The sequence below is a fragment of the Phocoena phocoena genome, chromosome 2 (assembly GCF_963924675.1).
Source record: "Phocoena phocoena chromosome 2, mPhoPho1.1, whole genome shotgun sequence".
NCBI classification, from domain to species: Eukaryota; Metazoa; Chordata; class Mammalia; order Artiodactyla; family Phocoenidae; genus Phocoena; species Phocoena phocoena.
The window spans coordinates 115,206,654-115,222,713 of record NC_089220.1 but is presented as its reverse complement, the minus strand read 5'-3'; the positions used below and the strand labels follow the sequence as shown (position 1 = coordinate 115,222,713).

The window sequence follows — 16,060 nt, the reverse complement described above, 5'->3', positions numbered from 1 at the left end:
AACACTGGATATTATCAACTTAAAATTTCTGCCAGCCTTACACGTGAAAAATGGTAACTCATCATTTTGTATTTCCAAGATTGTTAGTAATCGTGAAAACTTTTTTTTTGAACTTTAATGGGCTTTCCACTAACTTCTTTGAGGCACCTACTTATACCATCTGCCTCTTGAGATATCTGTCTTTTACTTGTGATTTGTAGAAGTTCTTTATATAGACTGGATATCAATACAATCTTCTACAAATGTTAAATTTTTTCCCAGCTTATCAGTTGATAATTTGATTTTTTTATTATGTTTTATCACATGGAATTTTACAGTTATATAATAAACTCTGTCAATCTCTCCTATATGGTTCCTGAATTTTCTGTCTTCCTTTAAAAGATACATTAAGTGATGAAAATAGTTTCTATATTTTCTTCTAATACACTTAGAAGTTTTAAAAATACGTCTTGATACATCTATAACTTGTTATTATACATAAGACAGAGATACAACTTTATTCCTTCTATTAAATGGAGGTTAATTATCTCAACATTTCTTGAATAATTATTATTTCTCCATTCATTAGAATTACTCACTTAACAAGTATTTATTTATACTTGTAGTGCTACTTATAAGCCAGGCTCTGTTCCAGGTGATGGTGATACTCCACTGAACAAGACAAACACCATGAGTGCATTAACATGAAGAGAAAATTTCTGAGTATTAAGTGTTCTGAAGAAACACAACACAAAAGCTAAAAAACAAAATACGGTGGTATGTTACAGTGATGTTCTGGTAAATGTTTAACAACTGGCTCTGGTTTGTAGCACTTCTCACTGTAAATACTCCCTCTACCCAATTCTGAACTACTGAGCCATGTCATTGGGTTTGCAAAATTTCCTGAAAATTTAACAACTGGCTTGGGAACAAGCCACCAAGTGCCCCGCTGTGCGACAGTGACCAAGGGGTTAAGCTGGGTGGGTAGTCATGGAAGACCTGAGAAGGGATCATCTGAGGATGACAGACAAGAAGCCAGACAGTTATTTGTGAGGGAAATGCAGTTCTGGTGGAAGGAACAACAAGGGCAAAGGCCCTGTGATGCACATAAGTTTGCTTCTGAGGAATTACTAAAAGCTTTTTTCCTTCTGTGTAATCCCATGACGTTTGCAATGCGATCTAAAAGCCTACTGGCAACATTTTAAGACAGGTTCTGTTTGGTAGTAATATCTTGCCTTTCTGGGACTAGCTCTACGTTTCCTTATCTTTGTGACTCCCCAAACATCCAGTGCAGTGTTCGGATGAACATTCTATGACCCTGGGAGCAGCTCCACCTATCTGACTCAAATTATGTCACTCAGATGTCTCAAGAGTATTAAACCAAGGGGTACTGACTTGACGAAGGTGCCTGTACTTGCTGAACTTGCCAGTCTGGTATTAAATACAATATATATCAAATCTAAGCACCCTTGTAGAAATACAAGCTTTATTTCATGGGTTAGGGCCATAACCAAGACAGATTATTTTAGTTTTCTTATTTTGGTGTGAAGTAACAGCACAATGAAGGAATCTACTCAGCAACATTCAGAGTACACAGTCAGCATGTGGCATGGTACCTCCCAAAGAGTTTATAACCTGGTTGGGAAAACAACACAAATACACATAAAATAACAGAAGAGTAACAACTATGGTAGTATTAGATCATGTGTTATCATAATTAAGTGCCAATATCAGTGGCACAGACATACATACAAGAGAAAAGCTGTATGTGCTGAAAAAGGTAGAGAAAGGTTTATGAGGGCTTCATGGGGCTTAGTCTGGGCCAAGAAAGATTAACTGAATTTTAGTTTCAGTTGAAAAACGCTTTTTTCAAGGGGGAAGTGACTGAAGAGAACAGACTGGGAAAATAGGCTGCATAGTGACAGGAATTAGACTGGTTTCATTAGAAAGTGAGCTAAACTGGGGTTAAAGGAAAATAAGGTTGGATAGATAAAACAAAGGTAGACTGTGGAGTAAAGCAGCCTGGTGATTCTAGAGAATCTCCAAAAGCAATGGAGAGCAACGTGAGTTCCTGAAAGAGGTGGAGATGGACAGAAATTTAATGAAATGCTGTTTTAGGAAAATGAGTCACTAAATACTCTTGTGTCATCAAGGAGACACCCCCCCCCACACCCCAGAGCTCAGCAACCCACATCCGTGTACGGGTACAGACAGATATTCATTAAGATTACTTTAATAACTACCTTAATTTCTAGAATCTGAAAGTTCTAAGAAAGACATAGCCTATGGGTTGTGCTTGACTGACTCTTATGAAAAAACGGTAGCCCTGGTTACATTTTAATACTTCTAACTTAAATAACTCTCTCCCCAAGTCATCCCAGAGAGGCAGGAAAGAATACCAGGACTTCAGTCTGTTTAGGAATTTACTTTTAATGACCTAAAACTAGGTCATCTCGGTGATCATATTTTCTGAAAGTTGGTAGAGATTCTACACGGTAAAGAGTTGGGGTGGGGGGACGGCTGGTCTTGGGTGGACAAGATGCAACTAACCAGCTCCAGACGTACAGGCACTTACCTAGCAATCCCTTCCTTGGTGTAGAAGACAGAGTAGGTAAGGTTGTCCCCATGAGGATCTGATGCAGGTGTCCGCCATGTCAATTTGATGAAGCGGGTAGAGACCAAGGAGGCCACGACATCCCGAGGAGCTGAAGGCAGTGGTCCAGTTGTGGCTGGTGCTAGATGGTCAGTAGTGGCACTGGTCAGTGAAGTGGGAGGTAATGTTGGGATGGCAACATCTTGTCATGTGCAAATATTGGGGAATATGAAGGGCAAACCACGACGGTTTTAAAAAAGAGAACAGAAAAAACAAAAAACAAAAAAGAAATAAACAAAACCACGATGGGAAATAAAATAAAATGAATGAACATAAAAAAGGCCATTAAACTGAAGGCTAACATGCAGGCCAGGGGTAACTACTGAAAACTAATGGGCACTAGTCAAGACACATCACTGCAGAGCAAGCAGACTTTCTGGTCACTATAATGGTTGTTGGCAAGGGACAGGGAGTGTGACAGCTAAGAATAAAACATTTCACGGAAGGACACATCAGTGCCCAAGTAATTTTCTTTAATTCTGAAAGCAGCATGCAACATCTGTTGAACTTTGCACATAAAAGCCTTATATATGATAAAACCTCAATATTTTTTCCCACTTTATCAAAATATGGAATAATGTTTATAGTATGGATGGGCCTAATTACACTCAACATAGGCCCCACAGACTATCATGACCTCACTGCAGAGCTGTGTGTGCCTTTAGCTCTGCAGGAGGTTCAAGAGCCAGATCTTCAACTGGAGTCTAACATTAAAGTTTGCTCTCTGTATTTGGCAATACCCAGGGAAGTCTGATAACCTTTCTCAATTCACTAAGTTATAGTTCATTTCCTCTCATCAATTCATTTGACTACAACAGTATAAAATCGTGCATCACAAATTCCAAAGTCACACAGATATAATACTTATTAGGTAGCATATCTGTTTGGTACAGTCCTCACTGCAGTGTAATAGATTATGACAGCTTGCAGACCCCAGGGACTTGATGGGACAGATGAAGCAGTGGCAAATCAGAGCTCTGCAAGTCGAAAGCCTCTGTCTGTATGCCCGGAGTCAGCCCATTCTGTTGTTGGACACTTCTAACTTTAGAAGTCCATTCCTAATATTAACCTAAAATCTCCTTCACCTTGGAGTATACGTTTAATCTCACAATTTTCAACTGACGGAATTCGAATTCTGTCCTAACCTTAATGGGGAAATCAGAAGAGAGGCAGAGAGGAAAGCATGACAATTCTGGACCTCGTTTTCAATGAAATGGTAGGACAACAACCTCCTGAAAATGTCTATGAATTACAGGAGAATCTTTTAAAGTGAGGCAGTCTAAATAAATATGCCAAAGAGAATAAATTCTCCAAGGGAAAGGCAGAGGAAGACCAACGTAAAGTCTCTAGACAGCTACCATTTATTGAGCACTTTCTACACGGCACTCTCGCTCTTTACATGGACTCATTCAATCCTTACAACTCTGTGAAATAGGTACTATCATTGTATCTCTATATTATATATGGAGACTGACATTTAAAAAAGGCTAAATCACCCTTCCTAGGAATAGGAAGTGGTGGAGTGTTAAAACCAGCCATGGTTTTTAGCTTAAGAGGCCTCTGGATTTAGCCAATAGACGTTTTTAGTCCTTGTTGTGCCACTCAGGGTTATGGGAGCAGTCAGGGACTCTTGTTTGTTTTTGTCAATTCCCCGTGCCCCCAAGTCTCGTGAAGGCAATGCAAAGGGCCCAGGATGAATGCCTGCACGTGCAGTAGGTGTTATAGGAGAAAAACCCTGAGCTTGTGGGATTTACCACTTTCATAGCAAGGGAAAGCAAGCTCCAGACAAAGAATGGACCTGCTGTGGGTATCTTTTTTTTTTTTTTTAACATCTTTATTGGAGTATAATTGCTTTACAATGGTGTGTTAGTTTCTGCTGTATAACAAAGTGAATCAGCTATACATATACATACATCCCCATATCTCCTCCCTCTTGCGTCTCCCTCCCACCTTCCCTATCCCACCCCTCTAGGTGGTCACAAAGCACCAAACTGATCTCCCTGTGCTGTGCAGCTGCTTCCCACTAGCTATCTATTTTACATTTGGTAGTGTATATATGTCTATGCCACTCTATATGTAATTCTGTTGTGGTTGGAGACATACTTTGTACAGTTTCAGCCTTTTAAAAGGTACTGAAACTTGTTTTGTGTCCCAGCATATAGTCTATCCTGACAATTGTTCCATATGTGCTTGGAAAGAATCTGTGTCTGCAGTTGCTGGGTGGAGAGTCTACGATGTCAGCTAGGTCAAGTTGACTGACAGGATTGCTTAAGTCCTCTGTACTCTTTCTAATTGTTTTATCAGTTTTTGAGAGTAGGATATTGAAATCTCCAACTGTTATCATTTATTTATGTATTTCTTCTTTGAATATACCAATTATAAATGCATACACATCTAACAGAAGAGACCCAAAATATATGAATCCAAAGAAATCTGGGAAAACCTCAAATATTTGGAAATCAAAAAACACACTCCTAAATAACCCAAGTCAATGAAGAAATAGCAAGAAAAAAATTTTTTTAATATTTTTAACTGAATGAAATGAAAATACAACATATTAAAAATGAAAAGATGCAGTTAAAGCAGTGCTTAGAGGGAAATTAAAATACCTTTACCAGAAGATAAGTCTCATATGAATTACCTAAGGTTCTACCTTACTGAAGAGTGTAGTCCTTAAGCTTTTTTTCTTTTCTTAATATAGCAGGTTAAGCTTTTTCACACACCCAAAAAAGTAACCATGTGAGGTGATAGATGTGTTAACTAACTTAAATGTTGGAATCCTTTCACAATGTATATGTATCAAATCATTATGTTGTACACTTTAAATATATTACCATTTATTTGTCAATTATACCTCAATAAAGCTGGAAAAAAATTAAATTTTAACCACATTCTTAAAAAAATACAAGGGTAAGAAATTAAGAGAAGATGTAAGCTACCAAAATAAAAGAGGGGACAATGCTATGAATCCCACAGATATTAAAAATTATAAGAGAATATTATGAACAAATTTATGCCAGTAAATCAGACAACTTAAAGGAAATAAAAACGTTCCGAGGAGGACAAAAATTACCAAACCTACTCAAGAAGAAACATAAAATCTAGACAGAACTATAATAGATAGAAAAATATAAATAAAAATCTTCCCACAGTGAAAAGTCCAAGCCCAGACGGTTTCACTGGTGAATGCTATCAAATATTTAAAGGAAGAATTAATACTAATCCTTCACAACTCTTTCAGAAAGAGTAGAAACACTTCCAACTCATTTTGTGAGGCTAGTATTACTCTGATGTAAAAGCCAAAGATATCACATGAAAAGAAAACTACAGAACCCTCATGATCATAGATACAAAAATCTTTAACAAGGTATTAGTAAACCATATTTGGTGACATATTAAGAGGATTATAAACCATGATCAAGTACAATTTATCACAGGAATTCAAGACTAGTTTAACATCCAAAAACCAATGTAATATATATTAACAGAAAAAAACCTGATCATCTCAATAGATGCAGAAAAAGAATTTGACAAAATCAAACACCTATTCACAATAAAAACTCTCAACAAATTAGGAAAAGAAGTAAACTTCCTAGACCTAAAAAACCTATGGTGAACATTATACTTAAATGGTGAAGGAATAAATGCTTTTTCCCCAACACTGGAAACAAGGATGTTAGCTCCTGCTTCTTATATTAAGCATTGCACTGGTCCAAGCCAGTGCAAGAATGCAAGAAAAACTGAATAAAGATTAAAAAGGAAAAAGTAATACTGTTTTTATTTGTAATTAATAATTAACTGAGTAGAAAACCCTAATGGATCTAGGAAAAAAAAAAAAGCTACCAAAACGAATAAATTTTAGCAAGGTCATAGGATACAAGATCAATATCTAAAAAACAACTCTATTTCTACACACTAGGAATGAACAATCCAAAACTAAAATTAAGAACACAACTCCATTTACAACAGCATCAAAAAAGAATGAAATATTTAAGAATAAATTTAATGGAAGAAGCGTAAGATTTGTACCCTGAAAACTACAACTCATTGCTGAGAGAAATTTTTTAAACTCTCAATAAATAAAGATCTAAATGAAAACATCTAAATAAATAAATGTTCATGGATTAGAAGACTTAATGTTGTTAAGATGATATGCTGCCCCTAAAATCTAATATTAAGATCTGCAAAAGATCTAGAATAGCCAAAATAATTCTGAAAAAGAAGCAAATGGTTGGAGGACTTGGATTACCCGATTTCAAAAGTTACTATAAAGCTCTAGTAATTGAGACAGTCCAGCATATGAATAGGCATATAGATCAGTGAAAGAGAACTGAGAGTCCAGAAGTATGCCCCTATATTTGTGGTCAACTGGTTTTCAGCTAAGGTGTCCAGAAGTTTCAATGTGGTAAGAACAGTCTTTTCAACAACTGGTGCTGGTACAACTACATATCCCCATGCAAAGCAGTGAACTTAGATCCTTACTTAACACCACATACAAAGATTAACTCAAAACAGCTCCTAGACTTAATAGAAGAACTAAAACTTCTCAAAAAATATATAGGGGAAAGTCTTTGTGCCTTGGGTTAGAAAAGTATTCTTAGACATGATAACAAAAGCACAAGATACAGAAGAAAAAAAACAGATAAACTGTACTTTATTAGAAATAAAAACTTCAGCACATTAAGGAAAACAACTAAGTAAATGATAAGCCAGAGACTGGCAGAAAATATTTCCAAAGTGTGTATCTGATGAAGGACTTGAACATATAATTCAGAATATATATTCAGGATCAGAATATATAATCAACTTCTATAAATTAGTAAGAAAACAAGCCAATTTAAAAACAGGCAAAAGACTTGAAAAGTCATTTCACCAAAAAGAACATACAAATGGCCAACACACATGTGAAAATGTGTTTAACATCAATGTCATTAGGAAAATGTGAATTAAAATCACAATAAGATACTACTACAGGGACTTCTCTGATGGCGCAGTGGTTAAGAATCCACCTGCCAAGGCAGGGGACACGGATTCGATCCCTGTTCCAGGAAGATCCCACATGCTGTGGAGCAACGAAGCCCATGAGCCACAACTACTGAGCCCGCAAACCACAACTACTGAAGCCTGTGCGCCTAGAGCCCCTGCTCCGCAACGAGAAGCAACCGTGATAAGAAGCCCACACACTGCAACGAAGACCCAAGGCAGCCAAAAATTAATAAATTAATTAAAAAAAAAAGATACTACTACACACCCACTACAATGGTTACAAACAAAAAAGGTACACAATACTTAGTGTTGGAAAAACTAGAATCCTCATACACTGTTGGGAATGTATTAATTCTTTAAATTGATGAACACGAATTGTCTCCATTTATTATTTACATCTTTAATTTCTTTAAAAAATGTTTTATGGTTTTCTGAGCATAAGTTTTGAAATTCCTTTGTTAAATTTATTATTTTATTCTTTTTGATGCTATTATACATGAAATTGTTTTCTTAATTTCAATCTCAGATTGTTCCTGCAAGTATATATAAATACAAATGATTTATGTATACTGATACTGACTTGCTAAGCTTATTTATTAGTTCTAATAGTTTACTCATGGATTCTTCATGATTTTCTATATACAAAATGATGTTATCTGTAGAGAGTTTTACATATCATACTTCAATAATACTGTTGAAAAGAATGAAATGGTTTAGACTGACTAGTTGCAACAATTAAACAATATTTTTTTTTCTAGTGTAAAACAGCAATAGTTACTGAGTCCTAGGACTTCTCTGTTGCTCAATACACCTGAGCTTAAAATCAACCTATCTGAAGTCATGACAAAATTAAAACGTCCAGAAACTACTCAAAGGTTTCACAGGTATGCCAACTGATTATCAAGGATCCTAAAGCATAAGTGAACTATACAGATATCTAGGCCAAATGTAGTAAAAAATCTGTTACTTAAAAAAAAAAAAAAGGTCTGATTATATTAAGAATTAGGCTGGTTGTTTTTCCTTCTGCCACCAGAGTTCAGTTGTGAAAATAAAAGATCTGATGATGTGCTCGCTTCAGCAGCACATATACTAAAATTGGAATGATACAGAGAAGATTAGCATGGTCCCTGCACAAGGATGACATGCAAATTCGTGAAGCGTTCCATATATTTAAAAATTCTCTAGAAGGGATCAATAGCAGAATAACTGAGGCAGAAGAACGGATAAGTGACCTGAAAGATAAAATAGTGGAAATAACTACTGCAGAGCAGAATAAAGAAAAAAGAATGAAAAGAATTGAGGACGGTCTCAGAGACCTCAGGGACAACATTAAACGCACCAACAGTAGAATTATAGGGGTCCCAGAAAAAGAAAGGGGCTGAGAAAATATTTGAAGAAATTATAGTTGAAAACTTCCCAAATATGGGAAAGGAAGTAGTTAATCATGTCCAGGAAGCAGAGAGTCCCATACAGGATAAATCCAAGGAGAAACACACCAAGACACATATTAGTCAAACTATCAAAAATTAAATACAGGGCTCCCTGGTGGCGCAGTGGTTGAGAGTCCGCCTGCCGATGCAGGGGACACGGGTTTGTGCCCGGGTCCGGGAAGATCCCACATGCCGCGGAGCGGCTGGGCCCCTGAGCCATGGCTGCTGGGCCTGCGCGTCTGGAGCCTGTGCTCTGCAACGGGAGAAGCCACAGCAGTGAGAGGCCCGCGTACCGCCAAAAAAAACACAAACAAAAAGAATATGGGAATAGGAACATACATATCGATAATTACCTTAAATGTAAATAGATTAAATGCTCCAACCAAAACACACAGACTGGCTGAATGGATACAAAAACAAGACCCGTATATATGCTGTCTACAAGAGACCCACTTCAGACCTAGGGACACATCCAGACTGAAAGGGAGGGGATGGAAAAAGATATTCCATGCAAAGAGAAATCAAAATAAAGATGGAGTAGCAATTCTCATATCAGACAAAATAGACTTTAAAACAAAGACTATTACAAGAGACAAAGAAGGACACTACATAAGGATCAAGGGATCGATCCAAGAAGAAGTTGTAACAATTGTAAATATTTATGCACCCACATAGGAGCACCTCAATACATAAGGCGAATACTAACAGCAATAAAGGGGAAATCAACAGTAACACAAAAATAGTGGGAGACTTTAACACCCTACTTTCACCAATGGACAGATCATCCAAAATGAAAAAAAATAAGGAAACACAAGCTTTAAATGATACATTAAACAAGATGGACTTAATTGATATTTACAGGACATTCCATCCAAAAACAACAGAATACACTTTCTTCTCAAGTGCTCATGGAACATTCTCCAGGATAGATCATATCTTGGGTCACAAATCAAGCCTTGGTAAATTTAAGAAAATTGAAGTCGTATCAAGTATCTTTTCTGACCACAATGCTATGAGACTAGATATCAATTACAGGAAAAAATCTGTAAAAAATACAAACACATGGAAGCTAAATAATACACTATTTAATAACCAAGAGATCACTGAAGAAATCAAAGAGGAAATCAAAAACTACCTAGCAACAAATGACAATGAAAACACAACGACCCAAAACCTATGGGATGTAGCAAAAGCAGTTCTAAGAGGGAAGTTTATAGCAATACAATCCTACCTTAAGAAACAAGAAACATCTCAAATAAACAACCTAACCTTACACCTAAAGCAATTAGAGAAAGAAGAAGAAAAAACCCCTAAAGTTAGCAGAAGGAAAGAAATCATAAAGATCAGATCAGAAATAAATGAAAAAGAAATGAAGGCAACGATAGCAAAGATCAATAAAACTAAAAGTTGGTTCTTTGAGAAGATAACATTGATAAACCATTAGCCAGACTCATCAAGAAAAAAAGGGAGAAGACTCAAATCAATAGAACTAGAAATGAAAAAGGAGAAGTAACAACTGACACTGCAGAAATACAAAGGATCATGAGAGATTACTACAAGCAACTCTATGCCAATAAAATGGACAACCTGGAAGAAATGGAGAAATTCTTAGAAATACAGAACCTTCAGAGACTGAACCAGGAAGAAACAGAAAATATAAACAGACCAATCACAAGCACTGAAATTGAAACTGTGATTAAAAATCTTCCAACAAACAAAAGTCCAGGACCAGATGGCTTCACAAGTGAATTCTATCAAACATTTAGAGAAGAGCTAACACCTATCCTTCTCAAACTCTTCCAAAACATAGCAGAGGGAGGAACACTCCCAAACTCATTCTAGGAGGCCACCATCACCCTGATACCAAAACCAGACAAAGATGTCACAAAGAAAGAAAACTACAGGCCAATATCACTGATGAACATAGATGCAAAAATCCTCAACAAAATACTAGCAAACAGAATCCAACAACACATTGAAAGGATCATACACCATGATCAAGTGGGGTTTATCCCAGGAATGCAAGGATTCTTCAATGTATGCAAATCAATCAATGTGATACACCATATTAACAAACTGAAGGAGAAAAACAATATGATCATCTCAATAGATGCAGAAAAAGCTTTCAACAAAATTCAACACCCATTTATGATAAAAACCCTCCAGAAAGTAGGCACAGAGGGAACTTACCTCAACATAATAAAGGCCATATATGACAAACCCACAGGCAACATCGTTCTCAATGGTGAAAAACTGAGACCATTTCCACTAAGATCAGCAACAAGACAAGGTAGCCCACTCTCAGCATTATTATTCAACATAGTTTTGGAAGTTTTAGCCACAGCAATCAGAGAAGAAAAGAAATAAAAGGAATCCAAATGGAAAAGAAGAAGTAAAGCTGTTACTGTTTGCAGATGACATGATACTATACTATACACAGAGAATCCTAAAGATGCTACCAGAAAACTACTAGAGCTAATTAATGAATTTGGTAAAGTAGCAGGATATAAAATTAATGCACAGAAATCTCTGGCATTCCTATACACTAATGATGAAAAATCTGAAAGTGAAGTTAAGAAAACTCTCCTATTTACCACTGCAACGAAAAGAATAAAATATCTAGGAATAAACCTACCTAAGGAGACAAAAGACCTGTATGCAGATAATTATAAGACACTGATGAAAGAAATTAAAGATGATACAAATAGATGGAGAGATATGCCATGTTCTTGGATTGGAAGAATCAACATTGGGAAAATGACTACCCAAAGCAATATACTATACTACCCAAAGCAATCTACAGATTCAATGCAATCCCTATCAAAGTACCACTGGCATTTTTCACAGAACTAGAACAAAAAATTTCACAATCTGTATGGAAACACAAAAGACCCCAAATAGCCAAAGCAATCTTGAGAAGGAAAAACGGAGCTGGAGGAATCAGCTTCCCTGACTTCAGACTATACTACAAAGCTACAGTAATCGAGACAGTATGGTACTGGTACAAAAACAGAAATATAGATCAATGGAACAGGATAGAAAGCCCAGAGATAAACCCACTCACATATGGTCACCTTATCTTTGACAAAGGAGGCAAGAATATACAGTGGAGAAAAGACAGCCTCTTCAATAAGTGGTGCTGGGAAAACTGGGCAGCTACATGTAAAAGAATGAAATTAGAACACTCCCTAACACCATACACAAAAATAAACTCCAAATGGATTAAAGACCTAAATGTAGGGCCAGACACTATCAAACTCTTAGAGGAAAACATAGGGAGAACACTCTATGACATAAATCACAGAAAGATCCTTTTTGACCCATCTCCTAGAGAAAGAGAAATAAAAACAAAAATAAACAAATGGGACCTAATGAAACTTAAAAACTGTTGCACAGCAAAGGAAACCATAAACAAGATGAAAAGACAACCCTCAGAATGGGAGAAAATATTTGCAAATGAAGCAACTGACCAATGATTAATTTCCAAAATTGACAAGCAGTTCATGCAGCTCAATATCAAAAAACAAACAACCCAATCCAAAAATGGGCAGAAGACCTACATAGACATTTCTCCAAAGAAGATATACAGATTGCCAACAAACACATGAAAGAATGCTCAACATTATTAATCATTAGAGTAATGGAAATCAAATCTACAACGAGATATCATCTCACACTGGTCAGAATGGCCATCATCAAAAAATCTACAGACAATAAATGCTGGAGAGGGTGTGGAGAAAAGCGAACCCTCTTGCACTGTTGGTGGGAATGTAAATTGATACAGCCACTATGCAGAACAGTATGCAGGTTCCTTAAAAAACTAACAATAGAACTAACATACGACCTAGCAATCCCACTACTGGGTATATACCCTGAGAAAACCATAATTCAAAAAGAGTCATGCACCAAAATGTTCACTGCAGCTCTATTTACAATAGCCAGGACATGGAAGCAACCTAAGTGTCCACTGACAGATGAATGGATATAGAAGCTGTGGCACATATATACAATGGAATATTACTCAGCCATAAAAAGAAATGAAATTGAGTTATTTGTAGTGAGGTGGATGGGCCTAGAGTCTGTCATACAGAGTGAAGGCTGTCAGAAAGAGAAAAACAAACACCGTACGTTAACACATATATATGGAATCTAAAAAACAACAAAAAAAAATGTTCATGAAGAACCTAGGGGCAAGGCAGGAATAAACATGCAGACCTACTAGAGAATGGACTTGAGGATACGGGGAAGGGGAAGGGTATGATGGGACAAAGTGAGAGAGTGGCATGGACATATATACACTACCAAATGTAAAATAGATAGCTAGTGGGAAGCAGCCACATAGCACAGGGAGATCAGTTCAGTGCTTTGTGACCACCTAGAGGGGTGGGATAGGGAGGGTGGGAGGGAGGGAGACGCAAGAGGGAAGAGATATGGGGATATATGTATATGTATAATTGATTCACTTTGTTGTAAAGCAGAAACTAACACACCATTGTAAAGCAGTTATACTCCAATAAAGATGTTTAAAAAAAAAAGAAAAAAAATACACTTTAATTATAAATGAGATTTTGTTTAAGGCCTTTTATAGATACTGAGATACCTGTTCTTTTTGAGTTTTTCTCTGTGATGTAATATTTTATGTTACATCAATTTGTGTTAATGTTGAAATGTACTCATATTCACCTCCTTGGTAATGTATTGTTGTTATTATCTTATTTTGCCACTGTATGTGTTTTGCTAAGATTTTATTTGGGATGCTTATATCTATGTTCATTCAAGAGGCTAAACTTTTATTGTATTCAGTTTTGGTCAGCTGTTTTTATTATGATTAAGCTGGCTTCTAAAAGGACACGAGAAATTCTCTATTTTTTCCGTGCTTTGCAAGAGTATAAATAATTTATATGAGAGTAATATAAAAATTATCCATAAAGCAATTCAGATCTGGAGCCCTAATGGGGAAGGATATTCATCAACAATTTAAAAAAATCATGGTTGTTATATTCAGATTTTCTACCATTTCTTGAGTCAGTAATTATTCCTTAAAATCATTCATGAGAATTTAGATCAATATAGTAAAGTGAGCATGCTCATTACCTTATGGGGAGGAAAATAAAGAAAAAAGTGTAACAAGTAGATCAGGAATGTTGCAGAATGCATGAAAGCAAGACAGAAGAATAGATCCAGGGAGCCAAGTGCTACTCAACATGCTGTAGGGCAGCGGTCCCCAACCTTTTTGGCAGCAGGGACTGGTTTTGTGGAAAACGATTTTTCCACGGAAGGGGGGCGGGTGGTTGGGAGGAAATGGTTCAGGCGGTAATTTGAGTGATGGGGAGTGGCAGATGAAGCTTCCCTTGCACGGCCCAGGGGTTGGGGACCCTTGTTGTAGGAGACACTGTAGCAGAGATAAGCGTGGTCCCGTGTAGTCCCAGTGCCACAGTCAACAGGTGGGTATAAAAAGTGGAGGAGTAATTCCTCAGGGTGCTGAAATGGGAAGCAGTGCTCAACCTCCTCCCTCTGCCCTTCCCCCCCACACTACTTGCGGTGTGGCCCAGCAGTGGGAAGCCCTCAGAGGTTCTGGTTCACAAGGGGCCAGTCCACCCCACCCGGTAACCCTATCGGTGACCAAACTACACAGAAAAGCACAGGCAGAGAAAAAGAGGGTCTTACAAGCCTTGCAAAATATGAATTCGCTGTTTTTGTAGGTTAGAAAATAGTCAAACATCAGTAATAACATTTGGTTAACCTGCTTTGAACCGCCAGGAAAGATCGATACTTAATTGCATTAAAAGAAGGAACAATATCCACAGGTAAAATTGCAAAAAGAAACAAAACCAGCAAAAAACACTTTTCAGTAAGTAAAATTAATATTGTCAGTGATGATCAAGAAGACCACTGCATTCACAGAAAAGAATCAACTCGACTTCTGCCTTAAGACTGAAATTTCTTCACAGAAAACCTCTTTGCCAATACCTAAAGAAATGAGTAAAAATTAAGAAACAAGCTACCTCTCTCCCATTACAAAATGTATCAGGAAAGAAGGAAGGAAGGAAGGGAGGGAGGGAGGGAGGCAGGAAAGAAAAAGAGAGGAGACCTAATTCAATTTGAGCAGAGCTGGGGATAAACTTGACTGCTCCTATGTCTGTTTCAATTCCTAGAAACCATTCTGGTGAAGAGCCATAAACCTGAGAAATTTTAGTAATAGTCCCAAGTCTGGAGAGATGAAAACTGAGGAGGAAGCTTTATCTTTTGACTTTTCTGATCAATAAGTAATAGAAATTACTGGGGAGCAGTGAAAGCATGAGATATATTGCTGGGTAGCCTCATCCAATTGCCAGAGTAAAAACACTGATGATAGAAAAGACTTTCAAGAATGAGAAGAAAAAAAAAAAAGTCTAAAAGCGTAATGTGAAAAGTATATTGGTGTTGACTTTTAGGAAGGTGAGTTGCGACCCTCTATCAAACTAGAAATGATAAATCCTTCCAGGAATTTATGCTAAAGAAATACTTGCACTTGTGCTGAAAGATGCAGAGATGTTCAATTTCCATGTTGTTGATAACAGCAAAGTTGCTAACATCCTAAATGTCCATCAACAGAGACGTGGTTAAGTAATTTAAAAGGCTACCTTCCCAAGGAACACGGTGAAGTTGTAAAATTGGATGAGGTAGGATCCACATGTCAACACTGGATTTACCATCAACTCATTTGCTTAAGTGAAAAAGGAAGTTCCAGAGCAGCATGGATAATATTATCTCACAGGTAGATTTTCCCATATGACACCGAAGACATAAATACACACATATGTAAATGCCTCAGTGGGGGAAAACATTGAACACTCTACTCTTGGCGGTGGTTATCTTTAAGAAGAAGAGTTCAAGAGATATGGAAAAGGGGATTTCTTGGTTTTGCTGTACTTAATTGTTTCATTTCTTTCTATGACAATATGCTCATGTTTCACTTGTATAATATTTGCTTAATAAACATAAAACATGCTAAAAAAAAAAAAGAAAAAGA

General features: G+C 36.9%; 1 protein-coding gene and 1 non-coding gene across 5 annotated transcripts in view; one reads left to right on the top strand and one right to left on the bottom strand.

Moving 5' to 3' along the window:
- The window catches only part of NEO1 (neogenin 1), a 239,684-nt gene that overhangs the window by 62,225 nt on the left and 161,399 nt on the right, over nucleotides 1-16,060 (bottom strand). For 3 of the 4 annotated variants that reach the window (XM_065871046.1, XM_065871047.1, XM_065871048.1), the window contains exon 8: nucleotides 2,555-2,714. In XM_065871046.1, the coding sequence (XP_065727118.1) occupies nucleotides 2,555-2,714 (160 nt within the window). Of the gene's footprint in view, nucleotides 1-2,554; nucleotides 2,775-16,060 lie in introns of all 4 variants that reach the window. The other variant, XM_065871044.1, reaches the window with a different exon arrangement.
- LOC136119756 (U6 spliceosomal RNA) lies at nucleotides 8,684-8,790 on the top strand. Its single transcript, XR_010655715.1, has one exon. It is a non-coding gene; the product is annotated as a U6 spliceosomal RNA (small nuclear RNA).